The sequence below is a fragment of the Orcinus orca genome, chromosome 17 (genome assembly GCF_937001465.1).
Source record: "Orcinus orca chromosome 17, mOrcOrc1.1, whole genome shotgun sequence".
NCBI lineage: Eukaryota > Metazoa > Chordata > Mammalia > Artiodactyla > Delphinidae > Orcinus > Orcinus orca.
This window is the reverse complement of record NC_064575.1, coordinates 12601250-12624264: the sequence shown is the minus strand read 5'-3', so window position 1 is coordinate 12624264 and position 23015 is coordinate 12601250. Positions and strand designations below refer to the sequence as shown.

Sequence of the window (23015 nt, the reverse complement as noted above, 5' to 3'; positions counted from 1 at the left end):
ACTTTTTGGAAACATGGAACTTTTAGTTATTAAGAATACACACCATGGGACTTCCCTGGTGGCACAGTGGTTAAGAATCTGCCTGCCAGTGCAGGGGACACAGGTTCGAGCCCTGGCCCGAGAAGATCCCACGTGCCGTGGAGCATCGAAGCCCGTGTGCCACAACTACTGAGCCTGTGCTCTGGAGCCCGTGAGCCACAACTACTGAGCCCACGTGCCACAACTACTGAAGCCTGTGTGCCTAGAGCCCGTGCTCCGCAACAAGAGAAGCCACTGCAATGAGAAGCCTGTGCACTGCAACGAAGAGTAGCCCCTGCTCGCCACAACTGGAGAAAGCCCGGGCACAGTAACGAAGACGCAACACAGCCAAAAATAAATAAATAAATTTATTTTAAAAAGAAAGAAAGAAAAGAATACATAGCGTATGATTATTAGGTTTGAATTATATGCATACTGTTCTTTTATGGTATATATTAAAGTTTAAAAATTCAGTTGCTTGGTCATATAAATCTTACGTGAATATCACAGCACCTACATCTTTGTTCTTAGTTAACCTAAATATTTGTGCTTTTGAATAATTTCTTTGGTAAAACTGAAATTATTAGCCTGTTACTTATACTGTTATACAGATGTTTGAAATATTTTTATTTTATTTTATTTTATTTTAATTTCTGGCTGTCAGGTCCCCGCCGATGCATGCAGGCTCTCCCTAGCTGCGGTGAGCGGGAGCTACTCTTTGTTGTGGTGCGTGGGCTTCCCATTGCAGTGGCCTCTCCCGCTGCAGAGCACAGGCTCCAGACGTACGGGCCTCAGCAGCTGCGGCACACAGGCCCAGCCGCTCTGCGGCATGTGGGATCCCCCCGGACCAGGGCTCAAACCCGTGTCCCCTGCATTGGCAGGCGGACTCCCAACCACTGCACCACCAGGGAAGCCCTGAAAGATTTTATATATTTATGAAATTGGTTCTTGGATTGTTAGGCATTTTAAATATTCTTTAAGTAACTTTTTATTAATGATCACAAATTATTATATCAATATTTAAATATAAAAGGTATAGAAATCTCTATAGGAAGGACATTCAGTTGACACACAAAGAAAGTTATGTGGTGACTGGCATTATTTTTTCTCACAGATTTTTCTTCATTAAATTCCTGTAATGTGCTACATACCTCAGGTGTGGCTTGACACTATTTCTCTACCACCCCAGTTCTCTGTCACTTATTTCAGGCTGTCATCCTTGTTCACTTGTGTTATAGAAATAGACTCTTAATTTGTCTCCATTGCTCCAATAGCTCTGCCTGTTTCACTGTGTTCTACAGATATTACCAGGATTATTTTTCAGAAAATAGATTGGATCATGTCAATCTCCTAAAAGGTCTGATGGTTCCCTGTTCTCAAAAGTAGTGCATTAAACGTGACAGTCCAGGTTCTTCACATTCTATTTCTAGTCTGTTTTTCCAGCTTCATCTCCTACTGCTCGTCTTTCTCTCCTTCATTGTCCCCTGCCAGAATCATCCTCCATTATGGCTTCACCCAAGTGTGTTGGAACATGACCTGCACGTGCATACTTCCATTACTTTGTGTATGCTGCTCCTTCTTCCTGAATTGCTTTTTCTCCTTTCTTTCCCACATGATCATCCTTTTAGGCCTAACTTGAATTAATATTTTGTCATGTGAAGCCTTTCCATGAGCTAACACCGCATTCTCCCTTCCCCTGTCAAAATTAGTTCTGTTTAACAACACTTGTATTATATGTAATTAGTTCATTTCAGCCATGAAATAATTGTTATATTGTATTAAAGTTGGTTGTAGCCTGTCTCTCCTGGTAAATTGTTAGCCCTGTAGGACAGGGATCACATTCTTTTCACTTTGTTCAGTTCCCGGAATAGAATTTGAGTTCAGGTAGTTTAAATAACATTGTCTATTATGTTTGCATTCAAAAAGTCATTTATTGAGTGTCTAGTCAATCGAGTCAACAAGTATTTGTTGAGCATTTGCTTTGGACTTAATATTGAGTAGAGGAATACAAAGAAAGTGTATGATTTGGTTCCTAATCTTGGAACTTTTTATCTGGCTGAGAAGGCAACAGTAACACACCTAAAGTAATATAAATAAGAAACTAAATGGAAGAAATTCTGATTTGAGCAGTATTTATTTAAGTATAAACTTAAATACTTACAGAGGAAGGTGAAACAGTGGAGGGGAATCCTTCATTGAGAACTCAAATTTGGGTCTTGGTAGATAAATTTTAGGTAGTTGGGGGATGGCCTGAATAGAGACAGGTATTGGCAAGAATGTTGAAGGGAAAAAAAAGAATGTTGAAGGGAACTGCCTTAAGCTCTAGGCTGAAAAGTTTATACTTTGTCCTGAAAGTAATAGTAAGCAACATGAAGGTGATGACTTAGGAAAATTAATCTCCAGGAGAAGAAAGGAGAGATTGAAGAGGGGGAAAATCAGCAAAAGGGAAAGCAGTGAGGGAACTGTTATATATAGTAATAGTCATCTGGGCCTGAAGTTACAATGTTCTAAACTGAGTAGGCATGAAAATGAATGAATCATATGAAAAACAGCCCAAAAGAAAGATTTAGTGAAAGTGGAGGAAGGGAAGGATATCAAAGATGATTGTAAGGTTAAGAGTTTGAAAACTGGGGAAACTGTTATTTTGCTACCTAACACATAGAACCAGTGTTGGGGGAAAAGATGAGTGATTCTTCTGAATAAGAGAATATTACAGCATACTGGTAGAATTTCCAGTAAACATTTGTAAATGGGACTGGAGAGTGCATTACAGGGGAGATCTAATTATCGATACATGGAATTGGTAATCCTCCTTAGTAGGTTTCTTTTTTTTTTGCGGTACGTGGGCCTCTCACTGTTGTGGCCTCTCCTGTTGTGGAGCACAGGCTCCTGACGCACAGGCTCAGCGGCCGTGGCTCACGGACGCGGCATGTGGGATCTTCCTGGACCGGGGCACGAACCCATGTCCCCTGCATCAGCAGGCGGACTCTCAACCACTGCGCCACCAGGGAAGCCCATTAGTAGATATCTTTGGAACTGGGGTTGGTGCTGTGTTTCTTAAACAGTGAGGGAAATTATTCCTAATGTCATTAATTTTGTGATCAAAATTCTCAGTGCCCCTAAGTTGTGTGATCTTTGCAAACACAGTTTGTGTCTCTAACCATGTCTGTATACCACTTAGTATATAGCTCAATAAGCACCTTTGGCCTTGATAAATGGTCACTGATACCAAAAGAATCGCTTCCCCAAAGCTTGATTTCTTTCATTAGGAAAATAACTGATTTCAGAAATGTGTTTTAGAACTGAACGTGTGCTCTTCCGCTGAATGCTTTTCATACTGAAATGCCTCCCTTTCCTGTGTGGCAGTTGGAGGAAATGTGGACTGGAAGCAGATAGCAAGTATTCAGGAATCCATTGGAGAGACCAGTTCTCAGAGTGTTGTCGTTGCCGTAGATAGGTAAGGTGCTTGCTTTATTCCCTTCTCAGATGGACACTTTTAATTCTGTAGCACTTAGATGTATCTGCTCGTTAGTTAAAAGAGAAACGTTATTGCCAGGACATCTTCTCTTAAGTAATACAAGACTGTATTGTGATATGCTGTGATTTAAATGATGAAGTACCTATAATTTTGCTTTCAAATCATAGAATATAGGAAGGAGATAAACAGTATGAAAATTTAAGTGATAGACATTAGTGCGCATTAGGGAAATTGTACCCTTGATGAGAAAAAACAAGGTTCTTTTTTTTCTTTTTTAAAATTTCCTTTATAGAAAATGTACTCCCCTTATTATCCCTGTTTGAAAATAGAGTATAATTTGTCTTTTTGAGTGTATGATATAGTATTGAATTATGGGTGAAATGAAGGGGTTTGGTGGCAATTCTCATTATAAACTTCTTTGAATAGGATTTCAGAATTTGTATATTATATACATTACCAGATATTCCTCATTTTTAGTTTGTTTTCTAAAAGAAAATCTATACTATGGTTTATTTTACTATAGAATATTCAGTTTATTCTAGATTTTAAAAATTCCCAGTGTGTAAAACAATATCTAGTGGGGTTTTTTTTTTTTTTGAAGATGAGCTTTTTCCAGATGGATGCCCAAATAATTGAAACTTAACATTTTACAACACTGATGTTTAAATCTTTTTTTAACACTTCTGATGGAAACTTTCAAAAATACAATATGTACTATAATTGTTTTTGGTGCTTAGAGACTCATGCTGATTCATTATTTTACTTTGCTTTAGATAAAAACTTTTTGCTCTAAGTATGGACAGAACTAGAGTGTTCATTTGCTACTGGCCCTGGCAATACTCCCTGGAACTTTTTCCTTGAAAAGAATTCTTCATGTCCAATGTCCACTTGCTTTCCTTTTTTTTTTTTTTTTTTTAAGGGAAGGAGGTAATTTGCCTTTCTCTTGTGAAGGTTGAAAAAAGATTGTGTATCATCTTATACCTACTATATAACTCAAAGGCTTAACACGTGCTGCTTGGCACTCTTCAAGGTGCTTTCTGGGAAGGGGATCTAATAAAGAGTTGGATATATGTATAACTGATTCACTTTAAAACAAACCAAAAAAACAAAGTGCTTTCCATGTGTTACTTCATTTTATCCTTTCAGCAGCCTCTGAGATAAGTATTATTATTGTCCTCAATTTACAAATGAGGAAACTGAGACGAGGGGAATTAGATAATTTGCTCATTCTCACAACCAGGCTAATCTTGTCTTGATTATTACCTTAACCCTTTCATTAGTAGAGAATTTGGAGGAGTGGCACCAAGATATACACTCAGGCAACATATCTCTGAGTGTGTTCAACCTCTCTGCCTTTCTGCCTGCATGTACCCCTCCAGAGCAGTGTAATATCTGCCCTTCTACTACTAGGATAGATGTCTTCCAAATGGTTTTCTAGCCATCCAGAAAGTCATCTTCACTGTCATTATGGGAATCTATTCAGGCAACAGTCTGTTTCCATAATATATTTTGTATGACCAAAGCCAGTTCTGATTTATCCAGCTGTCCACTGTTTGTTACAGGGAGACATGTCACTCATTTGAACAAATGATATGCCTCTCCATTTTAAGAATGTGTGCTGTTTCAGAGGAGTCTTAGCACAAATTCTGTTAGCACTTCATTGTCTCAAACTCATCACCAGATACTTCTACAACATAAATTCAATGTCCAGTTTTATACAAGGCCTCAATATTTAAATTTTACTTTATAGTGACAGCATTAAAAGTTACCTCTTTGATTTGTTACAAGATTATTTTATTCTTATGTGGTACATATCACTTCCTTGTTAAATTTCTTCTGAATTCCTTTCTGAGTATCTGAGTTTATTTTTATTTGTAATATTCTGATTCTAGTCTATAAGCTAATTCAGTGAGATATCCCTGGTATTCAAGACAGTGGTGAGAATATTGTCAGGCATCATCCTGGAAAGTTCTGTACTTGTCCAGCAAGAAAAGTCATTTTACTGTCCTTAGGCCTGTTGTTCTGGATAATGTTATGACAAGTATAGGAACTAAATATGGAAAATAAAATAATTTTTCTTTGCTTAATTATATTAATCAATGGAAAGATATATGTGGTTCCATCAAAAGCTTTAAAATGGTACAATTTTCTGATTATCTTCACTTTTGTATTTGGAATCCTGTACTGTTAGAATTTAGGAGAATATAGGGCACTTTAATCTGGGGTACCTGATCCTCTAGGATTTGCTAGGGAAACATTTGCTAGGCATTGTTAAACCAGATACTTCATAAGTATTACTAAACTTTGCAGGGGTGGATTTTGTCCAGGAATGATTTATCCCTGAAAGTTAAAAAACAGTTATTTAGTACCATAGTTTTTATTTTTATTATTGTTTTTTAAGCACACCAGATCTAGCTTTATACTGACCCATCCCTCACTTTGGAATATTCTGTCACCTATCAGAAAATATGGACAGCTCCTCCCCAACTGTGTTTGCTCATAAACATCTTTCATTTGGGTCTAAGCAGTAAATGTTACGTCTGATATTTTCACTACGAAAACGTTAAATACACAGGAATTTAGTCTGCCTGTATGTCGCATACAGCTAAAAGTTTATTTGATCCAGAATCTGCAAGTTTTATCTTTTTTTTTTTGCATTGTTACATTGCTATCATAATGTGAATGAATTTAGTAATCTATCAATTTTCTTTTCCTACTCGTACTTTTCAGGGAATGTCTTTTGATATTAACACACAAGATTCTCATACTTCTGTTCTCTGCTTTTCATACATGGCATGTAGAATCCATTTCATAGATGATTCTGTGAAACACAGCTCTGTTCTCCTGCCTTAGTATATTAAGGCTTAACTTTAAATGCCTCCACAGACTGCTGTGCTCCACCATCTGGCTTATCTTTAGTGGAGCGTTACTAGAAATAGAGTGACCCCTCAGAGGCTACCAAAGTGAGTAGGAATTTAAATGCCCTTTCTCAGGATGCGCGCTCCACCGACGTTCCACTGTCTCCTGAGTCGACAGAACCTGTTGGCTGACGATCTTCTCTGTTCTTGTTGCCTTTGTTCTTCACCATCTCACCACATTTAGAGGATTCATTGCTGCTTTCCCCTGGAGTTGCATATAATCGCCATCTCAGCTTCTGTTCTTTACTCCTATATGCCTTGTCACTTGCTTCCTTCTCAGTTAAAAAAAAGAAAAAAAGCTTTCTCGTTTCTTTTGTTCCTTCTCCTGTTGTTTCCCCCGTACTGTTTAGTTTTGACCTTCTTTGTGGTATGGTTTTTATAGCCATTGACTTCCATGAGAATACCTCTAGTTTGAGAAACAGCTTAATGACATTCACAATGCAGAGTCTAGCGAATCTCATTTTTGTTCATGTGAGAGGTTTGTAGGCTTTGTATATTGTAGATTTCTGGATCCAGTCTAACCAGTGGATTCAGTGGGGCCCCATTACTCTTACTTTTTCTCCCAGATTGTGTTTTCAGTCAGATTTTTGAATTGTTTTGTTCTACTGGTAAGAGCAATATAGGAAATCTCAAGATACCCCTTTGGCAGGAGATCAGATTCTGAGTTATTGCATTGTCAGTTTTTAAGCCATTTTTCCTATCTTGTTTTTGTTACTCGTTGCCAGGATGCATAGACCTTCAAGGACATTGAGGTTGAAAAATCATGATATACCCAGAATTTTTAGTTAGTGGTAGTAGGTAAAAACTAGAATGTATTTTAAATGTTTAAATTATGTTTTGCTCAGGTAAGTGTGAAGCAGTATAGCAAAATGGTTGAGAGGGTGGACTCTGGAGTCTGCCTGTCCTGGTTTGAATCTTGTCTCTAACACTTACTGGTCCTGTGACTTTCAGAAAGTTATTCAATATCTTTGTGCCTCAGTTTCTATGTTGATAAAATTGGGAATATAATAGTATATATAATCATGGTGTTTGTGATTATTATGTGAGTGGATATATATATAAAGCAATTAGGATAGTATCCACCTTGTGATTGTTGATAGCTATTACTGTTACTATGACGACTGTTATTTCTAAGTTTAATATTTGACCTGCTGCTGCCTTTGAGGTTTCCTTTTTATCGTGCAAATACTATGAAGTACATTTTAAATTACGGAATATCAGTTCATCCTGGAAGTCGTATCAAACCCTTGGTTACAAGCTCGGAACATGGATAAAAATGCAGACTTTAAAGTTAGAGGACTAATATGTTTATGCTGAAATCTTTTATGAAACTTTGAAACACGGTAAAAGAGCTCAGTGAAGAAGGCAGGGCAAAGCTGGACAGCATAGCTTAGCTCTCACCATTTGAATGCTGTAAGAAAAGTGGGTTAGCCACTTGTTGGTTAAACTGTTGGAGACTATTTGCAAGGTTCTAGTAACCATTTGTAATTTAACATAAATGAGTTTTTGAATCAAACACACATTGCTTTTAAAAATAAAGTAGAAGTTTTCATTTTAAGAACATGTTTAATATGGGTAAATACTCAGGAAAATTGAAAAGTCTTGTTTTGTGTATGCCAATTATTAGTTTTACAACTTAACATTTTTCTTATTCTAAGACTCTCATAAGAGACCTTTCTTAGTGTTTATAAATTTACTGATAAAATTACAACAGTGTATTTGTGCTCTAATATATCATTCGGTACAAAGGAGGGTGGGAGGGACATCCAAGCTATACTTGTCACTAAAATACATGATAAAAAATATTCATTTGATTACCTGATTTTTTGTTCCCTTAAAACAGATAAAAGTAGCTCGTACCCCAGGCCACTTACTTTTGAATTGATGTATCAGAAGTGAGACATTACAAGTTTTTGAATTATATTTTTTTCTTTAGAATATTTACAGGGTCCACAAGGCTAGATGGAAATGCTATTGGTAAGTATGTACATTTACTCCACTTAAAAACTGATTTTTTAGCTTAAAAGACTTCAAAGTTAAGTTTTAAAAATGTTAATCCATTTATATTATAGTGGACTTTGTCCGTTGGCTCTGTGCTGTGTCTATGGATGAATTACTTTCCACTACACATCCAAGAATGTTTAGTCTACAAAAAATAGTAGAAATATCATATTACAACATGGGAAGAATAAGACTGCAGTGGTCTCGAATTTGGGAAGTTATTGGAGATCATTTTAATAAGGTATTTGAGTAATTACAGGATTTGCTTAGTTTGTAATTTTTTGTTGTTTAAAATTTCCTTATCGTAATCTAATTGAGACCTTTTTCCTTTCCAATCAGTTTTTTATTACATTTTTGTAATTAGATTTAGAAAACCCTTTGAGTCCTGTTTTTTCTTTTAGAAATAATTGCTCTAGGTTTTAAGAATTTAGTTAAAATATGTTCTTCTTGTTGAGAAATATTGTTAGCACACTTAGTGCCTTTATGGAGAATCTTTGAATTTACCTATCTATGCTATTAATTATATATTTTTTCTAAAATAAAAAATAAAGAATTAGCAAGTTTCACTGCTGATATTAGCACCCTGTATTTCTGTTGCCATTACAGGTTGGCTGTAATCCTAATGAAGATGTAGCTATTTTTGCAGTAGACTCCTTGAGGCAATTGTCAATGAAGTTCTTAGAGAAAGGGGAGCTTGCTAATTTCAGATTCCAGAAGGATTTCTTAAGACCTTTTGAACATATAATGAAACGGAACAGGTACTATATTTGTTGAATTGCTTAATATCAGAAAAATACCTTATTTTCCTCAGTAGGGGGAAAAACAGAAGAAAAGGATAAAAACCTGATGAGTTTTATCCAAGCGATTGTATTAATATTTTAGGTCTCCAACAATTCGAGATATGGTTGTACGGTGTATAGCACAGATGGTTAATTCTCAAGCTGCTAACATTCGGTCTGGATGGAAGAACATTTTCTCTGTATTTCATCTAGCAGCATCCGATCAAGATGAAAGCATAGTTGAACTTGCATTCCAAACAACGGGGCATATTGTCAGTGAGTATCCTCTAAGCTCTGTTCAAGTTAAAGAAAACAAAACTTTAATGTGTTCAGAAGATAATTCAAGTATAAGATTATGGGCTTGTCATGGGCTTTAAGTTTTCCAAGTTTTGCCTACAGAAGCAGAGTAAATAGTGACAGTATTATCATTATTGTAATATTATAGTTAACATTTATTCGAATGTTTACTATATGGCAAGCACTATAAGCACTTTGCATGCATTTTCTTCAGTCTTCACAGTAACTGTATGAAATAAATATCTTTATCATTCTCTCTCTTTTTTTTTAATAGATAAGGAAACTCAGACCCACTGAGGTTAAGTAATTTGTCTAAAGGCACAAAACTAGTGAGTGATGGAGTTGAGATGCAAAGCCAGAGAGTCTTAAAGCACAGCATTTGTTTTTCACCACTGCACTACACAGCCTCCTTTGACTTTAAAGAAGAATAAAATACTAAGGATCTAAATTAAGCCTCTCTAGAAGATAATGATGTCATCATCATCAACATCAAGAATGATGACATCATCATAGCTGTCATTTATTGAGTGCTTACGTGAATTAAGTAAATTAAGTACAGTGCTAAGCACTGTGCTTACATTTTATTTAGTGCTTACCACTATCCTGTGCAGATTATTATCACCATTTTATAGATTAAGAAACTCAGATACAGAGAGATTAAATGTAATTTTGAATATTCACTCAACAACTGTTGATTTTGTATCTACTGTGTACCAGTCACTCTATTAGGTGCTGGGTTTATCGTGTAAACAAAACACAGACCTGTTTCCCTGTTTCTACTACTCAAGGCAGTCAAGTAACTGGTCAGGACAGACGTTGGAACCGATGTCTATTGGACATTAAAACCCTTAGTCTTTAAGAAGTATCCATTACATCTAGAGGTTGGTGTATTTGAGGTATAATTAAGAAAAGCTGAAAGTTGATAATTATATTTATGTGTTTTTCTCCCGTATAGCCCTTGTGTTTGAAAAACACTTTCCAGCAACCATTGATTCTTTCCAGGATGCAGTGAAATGCTTGTCTGAATTTGCATGCAATGCAGCTTTCCCAGACACAAGTATGGAAGCGATTCGACTTATTCGCCATTGTGCAAAATATGTGTCTGATAGACCTCAGGTATAGCATCATTAAACAAAATGTTACTGAGCATTTATTTCCAGTCAGAGATCTAAGTTTATTTGGGAATTGTGGGGATATGAAGTATTTAATTTTCAAAATTATCTGAGTTATGGTTACATTTGTTGAAGATGTCAGGTATTTTTCTGAGTGTTTCATGTGTGTTAACTTGTTTAGTATTCCATAACAGCTTTATGGAATAGGTTGTGTTATAGCCCCATGTAGATAAGGAATCTGAGGCACAAGGAAGTTAAAAATGTGCCCCTGCCTGCGGGGGATAGTAAAGGAGACCTGGGATTTGAACCCAAGCCTGTGTTTTCAGCCATTACCTTAATATTACTGAAGTTGACTATGGGTGAGTGTAGGCTTAAGCACTGAAGTGAAAGGTTGAATTGGCAACCTGGCTGCCAGCTTTGACTTGCATATCTGAATCTGTCTTTGTAACTGTCATAAGGAGCAGTGATGCTTCATAGATTTTTACTACATACTGACAGGGACCTATGGGGCATTTCGTTCTTCTTATGTACATCTACTCATTTGAACTTCATACCTCCCCAGTGCGGTGCCGTGGCTGCATGATGTAATAACCATTTTAATGATAAAAATGGAAACTTGAGTAATGCAGAAAACTGGTGATGGAGTTGAAGCTGAAAGCAGCTTCTGGTTTCTAGTCCAGTGCTCTATAGGCAGTTGTAATCTCCATCTTTTTTTAAGTTATCAGATTGCTCACTTTTGATTAGTAAAGTGTTAAAAAAAACTTTGGAGAAATAATATGCTTAATGTATAGGTATTATGTTTTGCCTTTAGTAAACCTGCATTTCTTCTTGAAGGCTTTCAAGGAATACACAAGTGACGACATGAATGTGGCACCTGAAGACAGGGTTTGGGTGAGGGGATGGTTCCCAGCTCTCTTTGAGTTGTCCTGTGTCATCAACAGATGCAAGTTAGATGTGAGAACCAGGTAACAGCCAGTACTTGAAATTGAAATTTTGAGAGGCTTATTCTTTAATCAAATCAACTTATGTGAACTCAAGTTCAGTTTTATCCAATATAGTAGTTATTCGATAGGCAGATTTTAAAATATGTTATGTAGAGCAACAATAAAAAATGGAAATAAATTACTTTTCCTTAAAATTTGATTATGGCCTACTTTGAGTTTTAGGTTCTATGTTAATTTACACATTCTGTCTTTTCACACATTTGTTTCCAATCAGAAACTGAAGCTAGCACCAAAATGTCTCTTCTGATGAATGATAAAAGAATTTCCAAATGCATGTCTTTGGTGGATTTTAGGTGAAGAACCGTTTCTTTTTGAAGACTGGCCAGTAACATAGTTTTGAATAATATAGGCCTGTTCAAAAAGAATTGAACTCTTTCAAAAGTATATTGTCAATAAAAGATCTATATGAATATCCAGTCCATTTGTAAAGAAACTATTATGGGTATAATGTAACCAGACAGGTACTCAGTGCACACTTCTTACAGTTATAAGAAGTTGTTATGAATTTGTTAGAGTTCATATCAATCCCATAGTATTGTTTTTCTCACCCTGTATTTTCTGATGGCCAAATTGAAATGACCAACTTGTGTATCCTAATGTCTGTCAACAGTGCATCAGAAAGGTAGTATAGACTTGTAACAAATCAGTGATAGAATATAATGAAACAATGAATCTCTCCTTCCACCACTTATGCCAGAACCACACCTGTCCCCAGCCAAGGTTAAGTTTGTTTTATAGCCTAAGGAATGTTTCACTTTTATAGTGCTATTTGTTATAACACATTTTGTGAAATAGAAAATAATCCAAAATATGACTCACGCCTTGGAAACTTGTTATAGAATTTAGTAAATCACAAGCACATATTATATTTCACATGTAGGCATTGAGGATTTTCGTCAGTGGACCTGTTAGGAAACTTGATAAAATCCAAGATGGCCCCCAATTGATATAACTCTAAATTATTTAGATATACAGCTTTCAAATGTCCAGCCACTTCAGTAGAGCAACGAACATGTCATAACTGACGAGTCATAGAAACTCAGCACCCCCCTCCCTGCCCTTGTTTATTTGTAGAAGTCTGCTTGACGTGGACCTACCTGCTTTCTTAGCCTCTCAGCCTGTCCTTGTCTGGGACCACGCTACCTTGCTTCTCACCCTTTCCTATGTTCAGATTCTGGATGGGTCTAGTTGTTAAAGAGAAGAGAAAAGGGATGTTCTAGTTGGTAAAAAAGAGGGAAAGTATGAGTAAACTTTGTTCAGTGATGGCTTTGATTTTCTTACCTCATTCCAGGATTTGTAAAGGCAGTTATTTAGATTACATTTAAAAATGCAGCACTACGATTTGTATAACACACTAATTACAAAGTACTTCCAAATGCATTCTCATTTGAGTCCCTCAGAATTCTGTAGATTTAGGGTTGAATAATTAACCTGGAGCCCTACACATTCTTTTTCCCTACACCAGCAACTTAAGTATTCATGAAAACTTGTTCAATGGTAAAAAGCCTTGGAAACCTCTATAGATCTGTGCTTGCTTTGGGGGCCTGGAAGAAACAGGATTTTCACATCCACTCACCCCAGCCCTGGGGGTTAGCATCCAGTTTACTTGGAGTGGGAGGAAGAGGGAGCCTTGTCCCGTTGTAGGGGAGACATGGAACTCTGACACGGTTCTCCTGGGGAAGACAGAGTGTGTTTCTTCCACAGGACTTCCTTTACTGTAGTTCCTTTACTTCTGATTTTACACATTAGGTATCTTACAGATCAAATAAACTGTTGTGAACTTGCCGTAGGACTGAACTACCGTAATGTTATTTTACACATCTGTTGAACAAGTACTTGTTTAGAGCCTACTATGCATCAGGCATGTACTAGGCCCGGGGGTAGCATAGCAGCAAATGAACTAGACCACGTACCAGTCCTTATGGAGTGTTTCAAAGGAAATTCTGTTCTGGCTTACTGTCAGACTTTTCGAAATATAAACCTTTTCTAAGTGGAAGGGTACCTATATTTTACTAGAAGAAATTAATGTATAGAGAAAAGATCAAGCTTTTTAATGTTTACATGAAGGCATTATTTCAAGAAAGGTAATAAGGAATCAGAAGGCACTTTTGAGTTTTAGTTTTAACACTTATTCAAAGGAGAAGAATGGGATATTAAAGCAGTTTATTTGTTCAAGGAACGCTTAACTGTGTACCCCTGTGTGAGAGGTGCTGCTCTGGCCTGGGGTACAGCAGGAAGCAGACACCCTGCGCACACTGGTGTCTTAGTGGATTAGTTTGATAAATCCTTCAGTTTGAGGATATTATATGAACAATTAGAGTGTTAACTAAAAATTCCTGTAGCTCTTTGAAAAAGATTTTCCAAAATCTAATTTTATTTGTTCTTAGACTGAGTTCCATGGCCACAGTGCCACAAAATTAATATTCACCCAAATGATGATCTTTCTCAATCTATAATTCCATTTACATTTTTTAAATGCTGGAATGATGGGGTGGGAGTGGAAGAAAAGTAGAAGAAAAAATTTTCAGGCCAAGGCCTTTGGAATTTTTTCCTAAAAGATGCATCCTAAAGAAACCTGTTTTACAACCTAAATTTTTTAAAGCTCAGTATCATATGTTAGTTTAAAACCAGTTTTAAACTTTGCTTTCAGTAACTTTGTGCACTAACTATAAAAACTATTTTAGGAGGGGGATACTAATGTGGTATGCTTTTTTGTATTATAGCTTTCCTAATTACATGTTATCATTTTAGGGGTTTAACAGTAATGTTTGAAATAATGAAAACTTATGGCCACACTTATGAAAAACACTGGTGGCAGGATTTATTTAGAATTGTTTTCAGAATCTTCGACAACATGAAATTGCCAGAACAGCAGACAGAGGTAAGAGAACATGAGGTTTTCATTTAACACAGTGACGTCAGAAGGTTCTTTTCTTCCCTAATACATTTTAGTATTTCAGATTTAAGCACAGTGAACAGAAAAAAAATCCTAGAAATTTTTTCTTTAAGGCATTATAATATAGTAGTAAGTCTTTGTAAACAGTGCAATTTGGGGATAGAAGTGAGTTAATGAACTGGGTTTTGTTTTCAGTGTTTTTGTTGAACTTCCAGTGTCTTTTCCTCATTTTAATGTTGTCACAAGTAAAACATCAGTAGCCCTCCTTAGTATTCGTAGGGCGTCTTACTCTGAATTGGAGAAGGAACGCGTGGTTATTTATTTATTTATTTCAAAGTCTCTTACTACAGTCCAGTTACAGTATGTGTTTCAGTAAGTGTGGGAAAGAACATCAGGTCTCCGTGTTTTGTCCCATATAGTGTATTAAATGCAAATTTGGGGCCTCTCTGACCTGCACAAAATTTTATTTTAGATCTACAGGTGGACTCTTAAAACATTTTATAAAGTGGACTAAGTAGACATATGTTTATGCCCTGGCACAAAACCATGTATAAAAATTAGTCCAGGGCTTCCCTGGTGGTGCAGTGTTTGAGAGTCCGCCTGCCAATGCAGGGGACACGGGTTCGTGCCCCGGTCCGGGAAGATCCCACGTGCCACGGAGCGGCTGGGCCCATGAGCCATGGCCGCTGAGCCTGCGTGTCCGGAGCCTGTGCTCCGCAACGGGAGAGGCCACAACGGTGAGAGGCCCGCGTACCGCAAAAAAAAAAATTAAAATAAAAAAAATTAGTCCAGATTAGTCCATTTGAGAAAAATAAAGAAATTCTTACACTCCCCCCCCCCCTTTTTGGGGGGCTGTGTGGGGTCTTTGTTGCTGTGCAGGCTTTCTCTAAGTATGACAAGTGGGGACTGCTCCTCGTTGCTGTGTGCGGGCTTCTCTTGTTGTGGAGCAACAGCTCTAGGCGCGTGGGCTCCAGTAGTTGTGATGTGTGGGCTCAGTAGTTGTGGCTCACGGGCTCTAGAATGCAGGCTCAATCGTTGTGGCTCACGGGCTCTAGAATGCAGGCTCAGTCGTTGTGGCTCGCGGGCTTACTTGCTCCGCAGCATGTGGGATCTTCCTGAACCAGGGCTCGAACCTGTGTCCCCTGCATTGGCAGGCGGATTCTTAACGACTGCACCACCAGGGAAGTCCCCTACTTACACCCATTTTATTTTAAACCTATGCTAACCCACTTGGATAAATTCTTATCATTGCCTTCCTCTATTTTTCTTCCACGTTCTGTCATATTCTGGAGCAAGACCAGCTGTTGTTATTAGTGTCAATTGTTTGAAAAGTCATAGCGTTAATAGCCAGACAATGCAGTGATGGGTTTTTTTAATAAAACAGTGCAGAAAATAGTTATTTTATATGCAGGTGGCTATGGGGTAATGAAGAGAAATAGATCAGATATAAAGTTGAGGTGAATGTCACATTCAAGGAGTTAAGTGCTCTGAAAGGAACCTACAGGCTTACGTTTTAAATATGCAAACATATTTCTTTGAAATTCTAGTAGTTGATGAATGGCCTGACCTTCATTTAATGACCGTCTCCCCTGTAGAAAGCTGAGTGGATGACAACGACATGTAATCATGCGCTTTATGCTATCTGCGATGTGTTCACCCAGTATTTAGAAGTACTCAGTGATGTACTTTTGGATGACATTTTTGCCCAGCTCTACTGGTGTGTGCAACAAGGTAGGTCTGTCCCAGATAAGTGACCCAACGTGTTAAATGTGACCCTGGTAATACACAAATGAATTGCTCTTTTCTCTTCTAGACAATGAGCAGTTAGCACGATCTGGTACGAACTGCTTAGAGAATGTTGTTATTCTGAATGGTGAAAAATTTACCCTAGAAATCTGGGATAAAACTTGTAACTGCACACTGGACATCTTCAAAACCACAATTCCACATGCGTAAGAAGATTTTATACAACTTTAAATTCGTATATTGAATGATGGACATAAAAGGTTTGATAGTAATTAGTGATTTCTCATAACAGAAATCCTTTTTAAAATATCTCAGTGTTCTTTGAATTTGTGTTTATTGCAAATCAGACTCCTATAAAACCATAACAAATACATGAATTAAATTTTTTATATACCCAAACTTTTAGTCTGATCATTTAAAATTTGGGTCATAATGAAGTGATTTAATACGATTTTATTCATCCAGATTAAACCAAGCAGTGGTTCTGAATTGAAAAAAAGAAAATCTCAGCATTTGTTTTAGTTACTGTAAATGTACTAATCTAAGGAAAATTTATTGTGTTTTGTATTACAATATTGTAAATACTGTATTTTACGGTTAATTATCTTTTTCTAAGGGATGCGTTTGGAATTGAAGTGTAGTGGCGTTTTTACTGATGGGGAAATTAAGACATAGTCTTGCTAAATGACTTGGTGGCGCCTGGATCATTTGTAGGACACCTTGAACTTGCTTCCCAGCTCGTTTCATTTCAAAACACGTTGGATGCGGTGTGGTGCACACTCTCAGTGACTGGTGTGATTTTGGTGTTTTAAAGGCTCTTGACCTGGCGTCCTGCTTCTGGAGAAGCTGCTCCCACACCTCCGTCTCCTGTGAGTGAAAAGCAACTGGTAAGTTTTAACAAATAAAGCATATATTAAATTACTTAACTGTTTGTGGTAAGTATTCTGCCATGGGGCAGATTCTTTTTATGAGCCCAGCTCTTTTAAAAAGATGTCGTAAAATATAGATGGTCTTGAGACAGAGTAAAATGATTCTGAGAGCGCAAGAGACAAGTACCAGTTTACATAAGGATTTACATACCAAGCTGAAGATATTATTGGATGTTAATTTTATTTAAACTTTCAACTTTGATATAATTTCACCTTAGAGAAAAGTTACAAAAGCAGTTTAAAGAATTCTGATAGACCCTTCACGCAGCTTATTTGTTTCGTAGATCTGCCGTAACAAATTACTACAAGCTTAGTGGCTTAAAACAACAGAAATTCATTCTGTCACGGCTCTGGAGGCCAGAGGTCCAAACTCAAGGCATCAGCAGGGCCACATTCCCTCCCAGGGTGTTAAGGGAGAACCCTTCTTTGCTTCCTCTAGCTTCTAGTGGCTGCTGACAGCCCCTGGCCTTCTTGGCTTGTACACACATCCCTCCATCTTAACGTAGCTGTGTAAAGCCAAATCTCTCCCTCCTTTCTCCTTTAAGGACACTAGTCATTAGAGTTAGGGTCCTCCCCAAATTCAGAATGATGTCGTCTCAAGATCCTTAACTTTAAAGACTCTGTTTCCATGTAGCCTTCACAAGTACCAAAGGTTAGGACTTGGACTTACCTTTTTGGGGCCACTGTTTAACCCATTATCTACCCTCTGGTGCCCCAAAATACATGTCTGTCTGTCGGGCAAAGTCATTTATGCCATCGCAACATCCCCGGAGTCTCAACTTAGTGTAGCATCAACACCAAGTCCAAAATGTCATGTAAATATCATCTTATCAAAAGTCCCAAATCTCATCATCTAAGTCATCTAAATCAGGTATGTGGTCTATTCTGGAGCAAAATTTCTCTCTATTTGTGGACCTGTGAACCTGTAGAACAGATTAACTGCTGCAAAATACAGTGGTGGGCAAGCATAGGGTAAACATTCTCATTCCAGAAGGGAAGCTTGGAAGGAGTAAAAGGGTCACTGTTCCTAATCAAGTTCAAAACCCAGGAGGACAAATTCGTAAGTTTCAAGGCCTGAGGGTAATTTCTGTAGCTTGGTGCCCTGCCCTGCCCTCCGGGCCCATGGCTTCTCCCTCGGGTGCTTCGGCTTTGCCCTCTGAACCATTCCTCACTTACAAGTTTCACTTTCCACCCAGTAGTACAACATAGTTCAGCCAAGGTTTCTGCAACTTATGACAAGGATCACCATCCTTCCAGCAGCCAATAACACGTTCCTGATTTCCTTCTGAGATCTCACCAGAAACACCTTTTTTTTTTTTCTTCAAATAAAGTTATTTATTTATGTATTTATGTATTTATTTTGGCTGCATTGGGTCTTAGTTGCTGTGCGTGGGCTCTCTCTAGTTGCGGTGAGCAGGGGCTACTCTTCACTGCAGTGCATGGGTTTCACATTACACTGGCTTCTCTTGTCACGGAGCACAGGCTCTAGGCACATGGGCTTCAGTAGTTATGGAGCGCAGGCTCAGTAGTTGTGGCTCACGGGTTCTAGGGCACAGGCTTAGTAGTTGTGGTTCACAGGCTTAATTGCTCTGCAGCATGTGGGATCTTCCTGGACCAGGGCTCGAACCTGTGTCCCCTGCATTGGCAGGTGGATTCTTAACCACTGCGCCACCAGGGAAGCCCCAGAAGCAACTTTAATGTTCATATTTCTATCAGTGTTCTAGTCATGACCATGTGTGTGTGTGTGTGTGTGTGTGTGTGTATTCTTTAGGATGATAGAAGCTTTCTCTACCAGGCATTTCACTTCCTTCTGAATCCTCACCAGAATTGAGTTTAACATCCATATTTCTACCAACAGTCTCTTCAGGTCAGTTTAGGTTTTTTTCTATTGTATGCCTCAAAACTCTTCTAGCCTCTACCATTACCCAATTCCAAAGCCATTTCCACATTTTTAGGTCTTTGTTATGGCCGCACCCACTTCATGGTACCAAAATCTGTATCAGTGTTCTCCAGTTCCAGAGAAATGGAGCCAGTAGGAAATAACCTACACCTATGTGTGTCCATATTTATCTATATGTGTGTGTGTATGTGTGTGTGTGTGTAATATATGTATGTATACGTATTCCTATGTGTTTTTTCCCCTTAATTTCAAGGAATTGGCTTAAGCAGGTGTGAGGGCTGGCAAGGTTGAAATGTGTAGGGCAGGTGGGCAGGCTGGAAACTCTTGGGCAGCTGTAGTCCACAGGCAGAACTTCTTCAGGGAAATGTCAGTTTTGCCCTTGAGGCCTTTTAACTCATGGGATGAGACTTGACCCATATTATTGAGGATAATCTCCTTTACTTACAATCATAACTGTAAATGTTCACCACATCTACAAAATACCTTCACAGAGACACTTGAAATAGTGTTTAATTGAATAACTGGTTACTATAGCCCAGCCAAATTGATGCATGAAACTGACCATCACAGCAGGTTTCTCGAAGTGTTATCACTGTACTACAGTTTGCTTTCTTATTTCCACCCTCCCTCTTCTTCTCTCACTCTCCCACCTCCCTACATACATTTTTCTGGATTCTTTGAAAATAATTTGAAAATAACACACCCTTTTTTCCCTAAAACGTTTAGTGTGTTTTCTATAAAATAAATAAATATATATAGTCACGGTGCAGTTAACAAAATAGGGAATTACTATTGAAACAATACTATAATCTGGCTTTATTCAGATTTCTGCTGTTCTCCCACTAATGTTAATTGAATTTTAAACCCAGGAAGCCAGAGGTAGCAAATCTATGCCCACTGACCTGATCTGTCCCCCAGAACTTTTTAATTTCTTAACTAATTGTCAGTGGCTAAAACTTAGGTCTCACAGAAGAGCACCACTCTGAACGTGTCTTGAGAACTGTGACATCTGGCACGTCGGGCCCGCATTGCTCCATGACCCTGATCCGCCGGAGCTGTTCGTTCATCACAGACTGCACCGCTTATGACATCCTGTTTCCAGCCCAGGATGAACTTGCTCCCATTTTTGTGCTTCTTAGATTTGGCGCACTCCCTGCTTGCTCTGTGGGCTTTTGTTTTTGCTCCCTCTGCTGTATAGTGTAGTAGTTTGCAGGGTGGGCTGTGATGCCAGACCCCAGAGCAAATCATGGCTCTGCACTGACTAGCTCTGCAGCCTCAGCAAATTACTTAACCTCATGTTAAAGTGAGTCTTGTGGTGGGAGGTAGATCTGGTGCTGCACATGAAGTCGTCAGGACAGCGTGTGCCGGGGGGCGCGCTCGGCGACTCTGCCTGCTGCCGGGCCGAGGCGTTGGGCCCAGTGGTGCCCCTCGAGGCTGCTCAGTCTCTTCCTTGGCTCCATCCGGGAGCTGCAGCTGCCCTGGCTCTGCATCTGGTCTCCTGCTGGAACCAAGTAAAGCTAAGAGTAGTAATGTCAGCTACCATATATCGTCTGATACCTCTAGTGTCAAAGGCTTGCTAAGTGTTAAGGATTTACTGCCAAATCCTTAACAACCTGCAAGGAAAGTGTCATCTCCATTTTCAGATCAGAAAACCTCGGCTCTGGAAGATCCATTGCTTTCCCAAAGGTGACGCATAGCTGGAGCCGGGTTCTGGAGTGGCTCTGTTGGACTTGAACCTCAGCTTCTCTCCATGCTCTGCTCTCCTAGTTGGTCACCTTCTCACTGACCTTTCTGGTTGCTGGTTTCTTGGGTGACAACATCCTTCCCTAAATGCACCCCTACAAAGCTCTCCTGGGCTCAGCCTACACAAAGCTCGCAGAAACCCCTGCCCACCATGTGTGTTTCTGTTTCGATTTCATGACAATTCATGGGTATTGCTGACAAGTTTTTCCACAGAGTGAAGCTTATTAGCATTTCTCTCTGTTGCTGTTGGGTGGTGTCAGGCTTGATCTCAATGAGGGTCAGAAAGGAAGCTTTTCTCTAAAAGATTATCAGCTCTTATCCATGTGCAGGTAATATGAAATAACTTACACAGTATGTCCATAATTGCAGTGTGTACAATGTGATTTTCATAGGGACACGACGTAATTTTTTAAACAGTGTAATAGAAGCTATTTTCATCGTTAAGCTTTATTCATTGTACTTAAAATGAATTTTTTTACTTTATTAGGATACGATATCGCAGAAGTCTGTAGATATTCATGATTCTATTCAGCCAAGATCTGCAGATAATAGACAGCAAGCCCCACCGGCTTCTGTCTCTGCTGTGAATGAGGAAGTCAGCAAAATTAAGCCCGCAGCAAGTGAGTTACTTCTTTTAATAAAAGTAAATTGTGTATTTTGTTTTATGTAGGCAAGATATGAAAGTTTTGCTTTTGCTTTTATTAACAAACACATACTGTAATTGTGTGGTCACTTCCTTACTGTGTTTGCTCCAACCTGGATGTCCCCCGGCAGATGGTCAGGAACTCTGCTGACACCTACAAGACCAGTTTTTTTCTGCAGTGCTTTCAGCTGCTGTCTGTTTGAAGCATGTGGGTCTTGAGAGGAGAGAGGGAGTGGCCAGGGCATGGAGCGAGACCTCTGAGCACTCCGCTGCCCCCAGCCTCTGTCTCCTCTGCCCCTCCCCTCCCCTCCCCTTCTTTAGTTCTTTTCACAAAGAAGGGGAATCCCTTCTTATTTTTACTAAATTGGTTCACAGAGGAAAGAGGACCTCCTCCCTAGAGGAAAACAGGACAACTTCAATTGCTTTTTAAATTGAGGGGAAATTCACGTAACAAAAGTAACCGTTTTCCTTAAAGTGAACAGTTTGGCGGCATTTAGTGCATTCCCCATGTTGTGCAGTCACCACTTCTATCTGGTTCCAAAACATTCACCCCAAAAGAAACCCCATAACCATTACGCTGTTGCCCCTCTTCTCCTCTTGCCCAGCCCCTAGCAACCTCCAGTCTGCTTTCTGTGTCTATGGAGTTGTTCATTCTGCACATTTCATATAAATGGAATCATACAGTGTGACTTTTTATGTCTGGCTTTTATTTAGTATAATGTTTTCAAGGTACATCCACAGTGTAAAATGGATCAGCAGTTCATTCCTTTTTATAGCTAATTGTCCTGTGTATGGATACACCACATTTTGTTTATCCTTTTATCTGCTGGTGGACATTTGGGTTTGTCGCCCCTTTTAGTTATAACGAATAATGCTACTGTGAATCTCTGTGTACAAGTGTTGTTTGATTACCTGTTTTTAATTCTTTTGGGTGTATACATAGGAGCGGACTTGCTGGGTCATAAGATAATTCTGTGAGGAACCCCTAAAATGTGTTCTGCAGTGGCTGCACCATTTTGTATTCCTACCAGCAATTCCATTTTTTCCACATCCTCACAGACGTTTCCTCACAGACATTTCTGTTTTCTTTTTAATAATAGCCATTCTAGTGGGTATAAAGTGTTGTCTCATTGTGGCTTTACTCTGCATTTCCCTAATGATTAATGATGTTGAGTATTTTTTCATGTGCTTATTGGCCATTTGCATATCTCCTTTAGAGAAATATTTATTCATGTCCTTTGCTTATCTTTAATTGGGTTGTTTGTTTTTTTGTTGTTGTTAAGAGCTTCTTACGTACTCTGGATGCTACACTCATGTCAGATATATGATTTGCAAATATTTATATTCCCCCATTCTGAAGGTCATCTTTTTACTTCTTATTGATAATAATTCTGTGATGTACAAAAGTTTAAATTTTGATGAAGTTCCGTTTATCTGTTGCTTATGCTTTTGGTGTCACAGTTAGGAATCCACAGGCAAAGCTACGGTCATAGAGATTTTCCCCAGGGTTTTCTCCTAAGAGCCTTATACTTGTAGCTCTTACATTTAGGT

General features: G+C 38.5%; 1 protein-coding gene across 4 annotated transcripts in view; it reads left to right on the top strand.

Moving 5' to 3' along the window:
- ARFGEF1 (ADP ribosylation factor guanine nucleotide exchange factor 1) overlaps positions 1–23015 on the top strand; it is a 138305-nt gene that overhangs the window by 105486 nt on the left and 9804 nt on the right. For all 4 annotated transcript variants that reach the window (XM_004274948.3, XM_033437551.2, XM_033437552.2 and 1 more), the window contains 12 exons: positions 3385–3475; positions 8351–8391; positions 8487–8656; positions 9022–9173; positions 9298–9470; positions 10447–10607; positions 11438–11568; positions 14359–14488; positions 16099–16234; positions 16317–16455; positions 17064–17136; positions 21309–21441. In XM_004274948.3, coding sequence (XP_004274996.1) covers positions 3385–3475; positions 8351–8391; positions 8487–8656; positions 9022–9173; positions 9298–9470; positions 10447–10607; positions 11438–11568; positions 14359–14488; positions 16099–16234; positions 16317–16455; positions 17064–17136; positions 21309–21441 — 1530 coding nt within the window. The remainder of the gene's footprint in view (positions 1–3384; positions 3476–8350; positions 8392–8486; positions 8657–9021; positions 9174–9297; positions 9471–10446; positions 10608–11437; positions 11569–14358; positions 14489–16098; positions 16235–16316; positions 16456–17063; positions 17137–21308; positions 21442–23015) is intronic.